Here is a 12269-nt window from a genome sequence, read left to right as displayed (position 1 = left end):
AAAAAAATCCTACTCCTCTTTAGAAACATTACTTTTAATGAATTATGCTAAAAACCTCCCTAAAATAATCTTGAGAACAATTGTTTACATGAGAGATGACACACACACACAAACACACACACACACACACCACAAGCTGTTTCAACAAGTAATTAAGTCAGTATAATAACCGCACAACAAATAACAGACAGGTTACCTTGGTGGTCCCGGCAGTGGAGCCTGAGGCCGCGGCAGTCCCTCCTGTGGGCTGGGAAGGGGAAGATGGCGAGGACCCGCGAGGGGAAGGAGAACGGGAGGGGGAGCCGCGTCCCTCCTTGTCTCCCGCCGACACACTCAGCCTGTGGGAAAAGACGATTGCTTGGATTTACACAGAAAACAAGACAGGAATCGCGAATCCAAGGTTTGCAATAGGAGACTATACAATATACTCGTATATGGTCCGCGTTCAGGAACGCTTCGCTCTCTCACCACGACTATTTTCAACGGTCACAGGGATGATAAGTCTGGTGTTTAAGACTGCTTTTCCTTTTAGTAATGTATAAATCTTATTTATACATTACCGTAAAAACATCCTTAAAAACCCATGGAGGATTTTAGAAGTCACAGGGGTGCGGTTACAGAAGTGCTTCAGAAAGCGCTCCTAGGAAGGCAGCGGGCACGGTAGCAGTCTGAATAATGACAGTGAAACAAGGAGTAAAAATTCAGTATGGGTAACTGAAGCAAGCGGAGGTCACTTTGAGTCAGCGGAAGAATAGTAAAACACGGAGCAAGAATCGGTATGGATGACTGAGGCGAGGCGGCAGCAGGTAAAAGAAACCAGAGACCCGTAACGTCTATACCACACAGTTACTATCTGCAAAGGACCCACAGGTGGCACACAGGCAGGCCGCACTCACTCCTCACCACCAGACTCTCCCTCTATTATCTCGCGGCAAATGGCGGTACTCTGAATCTGGTTCGCGGTGACCTCAAACATCCAAGGTCACTCGGTCAGTGGCGGGCAGACGCAACAATCACCACCACCTTGTTGCTCACGGCTTCGGCAGCTTTTTTCTTCTAGTGCACACACCCCGACCAGCTCGTGACGGGGTGACTCACGCAGGACTCCAGCAGCGACAATAGCAGTTGCCGTCGTCTTGCATGGCTGTGTTGCATCACGCCAAAGACGCCTCAAGAACCTAAGGTGTTGATTGTTCGATAGATTCAATTTTGTTTTTGTAATTTTCCTGGACGAAGCGTTATAGTTCTATATTTTTTTTTTTTTTTTTTTTTAATTTCTAGAACATCAAAGAACACTGTAGTTCTATATTTAGATTTTTTTAGTAGCTTTCTGGAACATCAAATTGCGTTATATTTTTACATTTCCATTTTTTTTACAGTAACTTTCTGAAAAATGTCATGAACATTTCTGGAGTTAGCAGGGACTTTCATATTCCGACAGAGATGAAGAAGAAGTTGAAGAAGAAAAAAGGATGACCACCACCACCACCACCACCACCACCACCGCCGCCACCATCAACAACAAAAGCCAGGCATAAACAAACGACGAGACAGGAGGGAACGAAAAACAGACAGGCGGACAGACAGAGGGACGAGGCGGATGTGGCCCAGTGATGGACGGAACCCCCACGGCGGTACATGGCGCAGGGGAGGGGGAGGAGGAGGAGGAGGAGGAGGAACGTGAGGGAAGATTGGTACTGAGAGAGAGAGAGAGAGAGAGAGAGAGAGAGAGAGAGAGAGAGAGAGAGAGAGAGAGAGAGAGAGAGAGAGAGAGAGAGAGAGAGAGAGTTCACCTGAAACTTATCTGCACAGTCACGTCCTTCATTCTTCCTAAGTTCTTAACCACGATTTTGTTCTTATAGATGAAGTGGTGGATTAAGTGACTGTTATAATGATGGAAGTTTAAGACGTACACACACACACACACACACACACACACACACACACACACACGAGTCTTTTGGGTGTTTCTACTAAGTTTTTAATCGCTTATATTGTTACAAGGCGAGCAAATTTGAGAAAAAACGCATTAATATTGAAGTCAGAGAGAGAGAGAGAGAGAGAGAGAGAGAGAGAGAGAGAGAGAGAGAGTTGCTTTCAAATCTGTATAAATATAACTTCTAATACCACGTTAAGTTCATAGGCTGCTCTTTAGAAAACGGGATCTCACAACCGCACACGAATATACTGAGAAGCATATAATAGTTGTTTGCTCATAGTACACTTACTTTCACCGCCTCAACATTTACTCTGCAATATACAGATATGTGCAGTCATTTATTTCATTTCTTTCAAAGTTATCTAGGCATTTTTCACTCATCCGACTGTATACAGCTGATTGTGAAATTACGATCACTACTTCAAAGGACCCGATCGAAAGAAATATTCAACGTTTTGTACGCAGTAAGTCTCATTTGGAGTGCTTCGATTGATGGTTCCTTTGGTGAAGCGTCTTGGTGTACTGTTAGAAGGAAGGTCATTGATTGTAACTCTCTCTCTCTCTTTCTATGAATTTTTCTGGGAATGGTAAATGAGCGACCTTATTCCCATTAATTTTGTGTTCTTAGCTGGCCTCCTTCACACAGACAAGAGAACAAAAGTGTATTCTTCATAAGGAAGGTTTATTGTCTTTCAAGTAGCGCTCGCGGCTTATGTTATACATGTTGCTATATTTATTTATGACTATCAATTTGGTGTCTCTCGTGGCATATCTATTTAATGTTAAGGACGTTCTGTCTTTCTTTGGCTTTGTCTTATACTTATGTCTCGATCTACTCTTTCTTTTCTTTTGTTATTTTTGTGCTGGATGTATCGGCCTGCACTCTTTTAGCTAGTTCGTCATTGCTTATCACCTAATCTCGTCTTGCACTTAAAATATCAACTCCGGTATCAGGTCCGGGCAGCCTCAGCTTCAGCTCTCGGTTCTTGTTCCCAGGACGAAAGGAGGAGGAAAACCGAGAACTTAAATATTCCCTTGAGAACGCTGTAATCACCCGGGTTTCATAAGTACCATTAGTAACATATCAATTCGCAGTTACATAACCCACACCAGTATCTGCTGCGGTCTTGTAGGGGTGGTTAGCGAGATAGTAGCACAGTAAACTCACCACGCGCTCCCAAAGACGAAATCAATATGAACACCGCGGCACTGCGAAAAGAAGTACCTACCGACACCCATATTCACGACACACTTAAAAAAAAAAAAAATAAATAAAGAAAATAAATAAAAATAAATAAAAATAAATAAATAAATAAAAATAAATAAATAAAAAAAAATCTAAAGTACTTTGGGTTTTCACGAGGACTATGTACTAAGGCCACGCATGATTAGTCTGGTTTTCATGGACGTTTCTCCCAGTGATGGTGCAGAATCACTGTTAATCTATCATTAGAATCACAGAAGCAGTCTTGATATTAATACATTCCACTGTAGCCTGTTAAAAAGCGGTTTGAAAGACTCTTTAGATACGAAAATTCCACCACAGCATGTTTACACTGGTTGGGCAAGTCACGGAAATGCTTGGAAATATTGACCAAGGCGACGCACTCACCACACAGTCTTTAATTTATACTCTAGGCCAAACGAACATGACCGTTAATAAATGATAAATGAGTAAATAATTAAGTAAAGGATGTTTCTCTCATTGGTGATGCATAATCCTGGTTAACACATTAGCATCATGAAAACACGATCAAAATCAACAAATTCCACTATACAGCTTCAGCGTTGTCGAGTGGGACGCAAATGAGTAAGAAAACGACGTGTATCCATCGACGAGATACACTGAAAACAATTACGACCCCATACCTGTCCATCCATCCCCTTCACCTCACCTTATGGCGGGTCTCACGCTATACCATTAAGACACCGCCCCATGCCCTGCCGCCTCTCACGCTCCCTACTCGTCTGTTTTCATTCACATACCTGCCTCAAGTCACACCCTCCTTCCTCGCGCTTGTTCACGGGTCTCCTTTCTCTGTTTCAGTCATCAATATCATCCCTACACGCATCCATGTTTTTCTTTTTTTCTTTTCTTTTTTTTTTTCCTGCATCAACCACCTTCTTCATCCGTTCACATTATCTTCAATATTGCTTCTCCTATACCGCTGGTTCTTAACGTGAGCTATTTACCATAGAGGATAATGTGGTAGATTTTATGGGGGTAACAGAGAGGTGCCACAAGGAAGAGGGTGGAGAGTAGGGAGACTGGGATGACTGCGTGACATCTTCAGCATGGGTAACAGACCTGATGTGCTTTGCTAAAATGGGTAACGAACCGAGAAGAAAGAGATTGGGAATTACTAACATATATATTACCTCATTGCATTCTATACATCTTTGTTCTTTTCCTATTTCTCACAGACATTATCTCCTCCACCTCGCCTCGCCGCATCCAAGACTAACCCCCTCCTTTTTCACTTCCACCATCCGCTCTTCCTCTCACACCACCACCTCTTCTACTGTCACCATCCATGCCTATCCACCTTCCCTTCCACAACCATCCACTATACTTTCCCTTACCAAATCCCATTCTATTTCCCCCAATTCACTTTTCCTCCACATATAGAAAACCAGCAACTTCCCTTTTCACAATCACCACCCACTCCTCTCCACGCACATCCACAACCACTTCCTGTCCAGCAACATCATCCACTCTTCTCCATCACACATCCACACTCAACCACCATCTTCTCCACTACTATCATCCACGCCTCCCTTCCTAACACTCAAGATACACTCCCTAACCTTACCTGTACTCTCATCCCCTCCACTTCCACCTCAACTTCACGCATCCTAAATCATCTCAGAAACTCACCTTCCCGTTTCACCTGCGCCTCTCCGCCCCCTCAGCTCACCTGTACTTTTGAGAAAACCCTGAGTGATGAAAACGCAAAAGTGTCTGAGTGTGTGTGTGTGTGTGTGTGTGTGTGTGTGTGTGTGTGTGTATGTATGTTTACCTGATGATTAGCACTTTTATATGCTGTCAAAATAGTTCACCATTTTTTCCCCATGCATTTCTTTTTTTATACCAGGTAAGATACTTTCCCAATAGTACCCTCATCTCCACTTCCATTTCCCTTACCACCTCAAACACCTCCTCCATCTCACCTTTACACATCCTAATTCACTTTTTCCACACCTCATCTGCGGCTCCTCCTCAACTCACCTGTCTGAGAGGCTTTTGACGGTGGTGTCGATGGCTTCCTTCAGATCTTTATCAACTGGGCTTGTCGCTCCGGCCGTGGACTCACCGCCTCCAGCCTCCGCTATGGCGCCGCTCTCCGATTGGTTGGACACAGGCGATGACGTGACACCTTCCCCTGTGGCGGATTGGTCAGAGTGCGGAGACGTCATCAAGTCATTGGGCGAAGCTTCCTCGTTGCTGTCCCAGTCATCCTCTCCTGTGGGACAAAGGACGAGAAGGAGAGGGGTCAGTTGGGTTAGTGACGATGACGATGGTAACAATAATGATACTACTATTTACTACTACTACTACTACTACTGCTGCTGCTACTACGGACAGTGATATCAAGAACGGACATTTACTTTAATCTTTACGCATGACAGAACCAGTGAATATAGAACAACCAGGTGTATCCTCTCTCTCTCTCTCTCTCTCTCTCTCTCTCTCTCTCTCTCTCTCTCTCTCTCTCTCTCGAAATATAAATAAGAGAATTAAAAAGAAGATGGAGGAGGAGGAGGAGGAGATAAAGAAGCAGCAGAAGAAGAGTACATTAAGACAATAAAGCGCTGTATATCATGTCTGTCTCCTGTACATCTGTTTGTTAACCTCTCTCTCTCTCTCTCTGTCTCTGTCTCTCTCTCTCTCTCTCTCTCTCTCTCTCTCTCTCTCTCTCTCTCTCTACAAGCCCCATCCTTCTCCACTTATCTTATCTGGGGCCTCGGAGTGCATATCCCGTACACCTGCACTCACCTTATCTTGACCAGCGCACTGAGATACACTACCACCACTACCAACACCACCACCACCACCACTACCACTCCACGACCCTTCTCTCCCTCTCTGTCTCTCTCTTCCTCATCTCGCGAGATCTTTCCTACTGATGCATTGCTGCCTGCTACTAAGATCTTGTCAGCGTGCTTTTCAGTTCATTGGTATACGTGCACGCAGCCACAGCCGCCGCCAGACAGCATGTTCATTTCCTTCGTCTGCAGTAATACGACCATGTTTACGTAACCCATCAGATCTGTTATCTTCCTGGACTTTCATCATCGTCCACGTGTTATCTCGACCTCGTGTGTGTGTGTGTGTGTGTGTGTGTGTGTGTGTGTGTGTGTGTGTGTGTGTGTGTGTGTGTGTGTGTGTGTGTTATCAGCGACGGTGTTATCTGTCTGTCCCTCCCTCCCTTACCTGGGGCGAGGCCAGTTCACCTGTACCCTAGGACACCTGTCCTGAGCTTCTTATCTCTCTCTCTCTCTCTCTCTCTCTCTCTCTCTCTCTCTCTCTCTCTCTCTCTCCCAATATACACACATGCACGGATTTTTAAAGCAACATGTGAAAGCGCCGAAACGAGTCTTTCCCGAAGCAGTTAATTGGTTGTCGAGAGGTTACGGTGCGCGACCGTTACCTGCCCCGCCCTCGTCACACCTGCGCGCACACACACACACACACGTCCCCTCCTCGTCGTATTTTTTTGTTTGGTCCAGAGATTTATTTCCCCTTACGGAGGTGCGGGGCGCCGCTGGTCGACTCCCGAAGCTGGTTAACCGATGTACCGAGTCAGAGGGAGAGTGTTGCGCCGCGGGAGCTGCTCGAGAACGGCAAGATAAGCCGCGGCGCGAGGAGGCAGCGAAGGAGCGGCACTGAGGCAGCCTGAAGGTGGTGGTGGTGGTGGTGGTGGTGGTGGCGGCGGCGGCGGCGGCTAGCTGGCAACCAAGAAGCAGGCGTCTGGGTTGATGCCTATCGCTGCTGGCCGTGTATCGTGCCATCAGTAACACAATTAAAAACTTTACACAGGCTCCCTATCACGCCCTGCCATCTTTTCGACAAATGGGACTTGTTTTGATGGAGTGTCTGGAGGAGGAGGCAGGCCCCGCGACGCCCACCGTACAGGCAGAACTGGCGGCGCCCCCTCGCGGTGTAATTGGTGGACCGTTTTGGTGCGGTGTTAGGAACCGTCGTAAAGCAGCCTCGTGTATGTTTAGCGAGGATGCTTTACGGTTTAAGAGCCAGCACGCAGCCCGCAGCAAATGAAACGCCACGAACGATTCTGGGAACGCCAGCATCCAATCCTCGTATCGTCTCAGCCAATCAAAGATGGCGGACGTTCAGTGGGCGGAGCCTCGCTGGCCGCAGAATGAAACTTGAATGTGATTGGTTGATTTTATCACGAACGTGTAAACGAACAAAAACTCCCGCTGAAAACGGATAAATCTGTACCTGCGGGAAAGAGCGCAACTTTGAACCTTAGTGATTAGTGAGGTAAGGCGGCGCGGGGGCGGCCGCGGGGAGGGCTGCTACGCCCCTACGGTGCCCCCCGCCCCTACACTCCCCAGGCATCTGATAGGGCGTAAAAGGCTGTCAGTATTGTTATTTGACGGGGCAAACCTTCATGAATAAAGATACACTCCTACAGTCAAACAAAGGCAAGGAAAAACCGTTCTCCTAACTAAACTGGCAGCGGGAAGCCCCAGGATGAGTGAGCGATAGCAGAAATTAATGGCTGTCTTATCGGGAAAAAGCCATAGACAGGCGGGCGGCGATAAAGCCAGGTTGGAGGTTCATTAAGTTGGCAGATTGCAGAACCACTCCCCCTCCCCCTAGAGCCCCGCCGCCTCGTCCGCCAATTATATGACCCGTATAATTAGGTGCCCAGCGCGGCGATGCATAGGGTCGCTTCCTGTCTTGGAGATCGCGTGGGAACTCTCGCTCCCCAACACAAAGGGCGCCCTCTCCAAAAATCAGGCACGCTCCTTGAAGTCCGCTGAGAAACACTGAGAAAAGGCGGTCATTCTACTAAGAACCCCACCACGCTCACCAGAAACACACCATGACTCGCTAAAATGATCATTCCTGTTGTTTACGACCTCCCGCGTGAGCTAAGAAACACTAAGAAAAGGAAAAAGAGCGAGCAATCTACAAAATATCCCTAACACACTCACCGCAAACACACCAGGACTGTAAAATCACCACTTTCTCCTCTTTACAACCTTCCAGATCCATTAAGAAAACCTAAGAAAGAAGGAACGATCATTCTACACGAAAGTTTCCAACACGCTCTCCACAAACAAACCAGGACTCTTGAAAATCACCACGCCTCTTGCTTACAACCCTCCCTTTTCACTCATATCACACAAACTACGTGAAACCATACATATTCAGCCATCCAGAGCCACTAGGGTAAAGAGATCTCAGTCTTGCATTACCTCTACACTTGCGCAGACTCGAACCAAGAACAAAAACAAAATAGAAACGAAGTAGAAGCCACCACTCATGATGTAAACTATTTGATAAACATTCCGAGCCAAATTTTTTCAGCATGATACCCAGAACTTAAACACCCAGAGAGAGAGAGAGAGAGAGAGAGAGAGAGAGAGAGAGAGAGAGAGAGAGAGAGAGAGAGAGAGAGAGAGAGAGATATTTAGTTCCTTCTCCTCGCCCATGCTAAAAGGTTGCAATAAGGATCTAAGCAATAAACTAGATTTCTTATGTTCGGGAATCGGTTCGTAAATCGCAGAGAGAGAGAGAGAGAGAGAGAGAGAGAGAGAGAGAGAGAGAGAGAGAGAGAGAGAGAGAGAGAGAGAGAGAGAGAGAGAGAGAGAGAGAGAGAGAGAGAGAGACGGTAACTGAACAAAATCCAAGAAAAAAACAGGAATACAATGAAAAAAGCAGAAATGAGAGAGAGAGAGAGAGAGAGAGAGAGAGAGAGAGAGAGAGAGAGAGAGAGAGAGAGAGAGAGAGAGAGAGAGAGAATAGCAACTAAGGAAACACGAAAAAGAAAACTCAAACAACGAAAAGAAACCAACAAAAACAACACCTGACAGAGAGAGAGAGAGAGAGAGAGAGAGAGAGAGAGAGAGAGAGAGAGAGAGAGAGAGAGAGAGAGCTGTGTGTGTGTAGATATGGCGAACCCGCAGCCGTCTTAAGAAGCAGGCTATCAGATGAGTCTAATGCAAGGGCATCATCTCTCTTGACAATTACTCAGTCTTGTCTAACGGAAAGAGAGAGAGAGAGAGAGAGAGAGAGAGAGAGAGAGAGAGAGAGAGAGAGAGAGAGAGAGAGAGAGAGAGAGAGAGAGAGAGAGAGATAAAAAAGAAAGACGAAGAAAACGTTGGATAATGTGTGTGTGAGAGAGAGAGAGAGAGAGAGAGAGAGAGAGAGAGAGAGAGAGAGAGAGAGAGAGAGAGAGAGAGAGAGAGAGAGAGAGAGAGAGAGAGAGAGAGAGAGAGAGAGAGAGAGGAAAAAAACGGTTGTAAATACGTGTTAGTGGTTAAGTTTCACGTCAATTATAATTAAGAAGAGAAACCTTAGGAAACAATACGATTCAAGATATATGACTCAAAGTAATTAAAAAGAGAGAGAAAGAGAGACGGTAAAAAATGATAAAAGACGTGAATGAAACTGAGAAGCAAACAAAGAAAAAGCAGGATATGAATGTAGGAGGAGAAAAAAAGAAAGGACGAGAAAGAACCGATGTGAAAGTTAGGATGTAAGAAGAAAGAAGAGAAGGGAAATGTAAACACCTCACACACACACACACACACACACACACACACACACACACACACACACACACACACACACACACACATTACACAAGATGAAAGAAGACATAATGTAATGAAAACAGCGATAAAAGGCAGATTACGGTGGATTACAAAAGCAAAGGTGGATATCCTGACTTGATGACGAAGATAAACAGATGGCGCCTTGCGTGTTTCCTTCATACTACAGATGTGCTGTGAGCAGTGACCCCTCTACTGTTATGACCTTACTTTGATATTTAGTGCTCCGTAAAAAAAAAAAAAAAAATAAAATAAAATAAAAAATAAAAAATAAAAATAATAATAATAATAATAATAATGAACGAGTGAATGAATAAATAAATGAATGTTTGAACAGACACAGTAAAAGAGAGTTAAGACTTTTTATTTACCTTTTTAACTACTTAACTGTTTAAACTACATAACTAAGACCGTGAAATTAAATAATGATAGTAATAGTAATAATAATAATAAAAATGTCTGCACTAATAAATTGAAAGAGAGAATGTGTTATTTTATTTATTTTTATTATTTTTTCTATACTTCTCTAAGCTACAAAACTAATTAAGAACGTGCTATAGAGAACTGTAAGTGTTTCCAAGTAGTACAAGATAATTAAGCAAGAAAAATATCAAACAGTGGAAGGATTAACGTGTAAGTAATGCCGCTTGAACAGTCATGAAGAACTGTCAGTGCTTGTATTCTTCTTTACTGTCATTTACATTACTAGTGTTATTAACTTTTACATTCCTCCTGCCTCATTTATTCCTTCCATTGCCTTACTTCCTTCTTCCGTTCTTCTTTTATATTCTTCTTTTTTTTCTTTCGTTTTTTTTTTTTTTTACTGTTAGGGATTGTACTCTTCTTTACCGTCATTATCATTACAAGTGTTATATAATTTCTTACATTCCTTCTCCTTCATTTATTCCTTCTCATGCCTTACTTCCTTCTTCCGTTCTTCTTTCAATATTCTTGTTTTTTTCTTTCGTGTTTTTTTTTCTCTTCCTGGCGTTTTCTTTTTTTTTTAAGTAGGAGGGACAACAAAAATAAAAAAAAAGGCAAGGAAAAAAAAAAAACAGAGGTGCCAGTCGTGAAAGAGTCAGTAACGATCGTCAGAAATTAGAAGAAGATAAGCGTCTTGAAACCTCCCTCTATAAAGACTAAAAATCATACAAAGGAGGAAATACAGAAACAAACAGGGAATTCCAAGAGTTTACAGGTTACAAAATACCATTAACAGCAGTAATAGCGATAGAAATAGTGTATGTATTCAATTTTACCACACGTGCAAAGTATCCATGCTTGTATTGGTAGCCAAGTCTCGTGGCTGCGTGTGCTGCGGTGGCAACAATGGAAGCACAAAGAGAAGCAAGGGAATCTATCTAAATACGGCTGAGTGGCGCGTTCTGAGTGTCCGGTAAGCAGTGATCTGACTACGGAGAGGAAGGACGAGGCACTAATAACAGAGGCGAGCCGCTGCACCGCTCTGAGAACCTGCTGTGCAATGAAACAAGAAAGCGGTTGTGGAAATGAGGAGACAGTCAGCAAAAAGAATTGAGAGATAAGAGTAAAGATGGTGAAGAATAAATGTTGCTGTTTTCAGTTTAAGAGCAAAGGAGGAACAAAGACTGGAAACTGAATAAAACTGCGAATATAGAACCACAATTCCAATTAATAGACAGATGTTCAAGTGTTCAGTTTTCACCTGTGGCAGAGGAGAAGAGAAGAGCAGAGTAAGAGAAGAAAACAGGAAGGGGAAATAAGGTAGGAGATAAATTACATGAAAAAAAGGGAAAATAACAAGAGATTAGCAAAGGAAAACTTAAGGAGACATGAAGGGAAAGAGGTGTGCGGAAAAGGAAACTGAAGAAAAAGGAGAGTAAGGTCTTCTTAGGTTAGGTTAAGTTAAGTTAGATTAGCTTAGGTTAGGTAAGATTAGCTTGGGTTAGGTTAGGTTAGGTTAGGTTAGGTTAGGTTAGGTGCACACGCGGATTGGAAGAACACTGCTCCTGTACCAAACATTTCCTGGTCATCGTGAAAAGGACAGAGCGTGAGGGACTGACAGCCACTTCATCTCCATTTCTATTTCCACAATAATACAAGCCTTGTCCCTTTTACGTCTCCTCTGTCTAGGTCTAAAGATCATAGATATGTATTTCATGGAACTGTTTTGTATTTCTCGTGCATAAGTAGATGAAGTTAAGAGTTCCAGGTAGCATGAAGGAAAAATCTAAAACAGACTTTTGATTTCTCCCTCGCCAGCCATTCTGAGTGACATAGCAGAGGCGTGAGAGAAGAAGCCATTTTTACTAAGACGAGTAAAAGACACACGTCATCCTAACACACACACACACACACAAAGAAAAAAAAAACTTAACTTAGCCTCCTTACAGCTTCAAACTCCCCTCTCTCACACACACACACACACACACACACACACACACACACACACACACACACACACCCTTAACTTAACTTAGCCTCTTCACCGCTTCACACTCGCAACTCACACACCCTTCCCGTTGAGGTGACGCTAACCAGG

General features: G+C 44.0%; 1 protein-coding gene across 3 annotated transcripts in view; it reads right to left on the bottom strand.

The window, feature by feature from the left end:
- Positions 1-12269, bottom strand: part of LOC135104337 (zinc finger protein ush-like) — a 33716-nt gene that overhangs the window by 7865 nt on the left and 13582 nt on the right. The window contains exons 1-3 of one of the 3 annotated variants that reach the window (XM_064011616.1): positions 6689-7216; positions 5169-5403; positions 197-338 (exon numbers count right to left, since the gene is read on the bottom strand). In XM_064011616.1, the coding sequence (XP_063867686.1) occupies positions 197-338; positions 5169-5356 (330 nt within the window). In that variant the 5' untranslated portion in view covers positions 5357-5403; positions 6689-7216. Of the gene's footprint in view, positions 1-196; positions 339-5168; positions 5404-5936; positions 6662-6688; positions 7217-12269 lie in introns of those variants that run through there. The other 2 variants (XM_064011615.1, XM_064011614.1) reach the window with 2 other exon arrangements.

The sequence above is a fragment of the Scylla paramamosain genome, chromosome 10 (assembly GCF_035594125.1).
Source record: "Scylla paramamosain isolate STU-SP2022 chromosome 10, ASM3559412v1, whole genome shotgun sequence".
NCBI classification, from domain to species: domain Eukaryota; kingdom Metazoa; phylum Arthropoda; class Malacostraca; order Decapoda; family Portunidae; genus Scylla; species Scylla paramamosain.
Note: the sequence above shows the minus strand (reverse complement) of the source record. Positions and strands in the feature narration are given on the sequence as shown.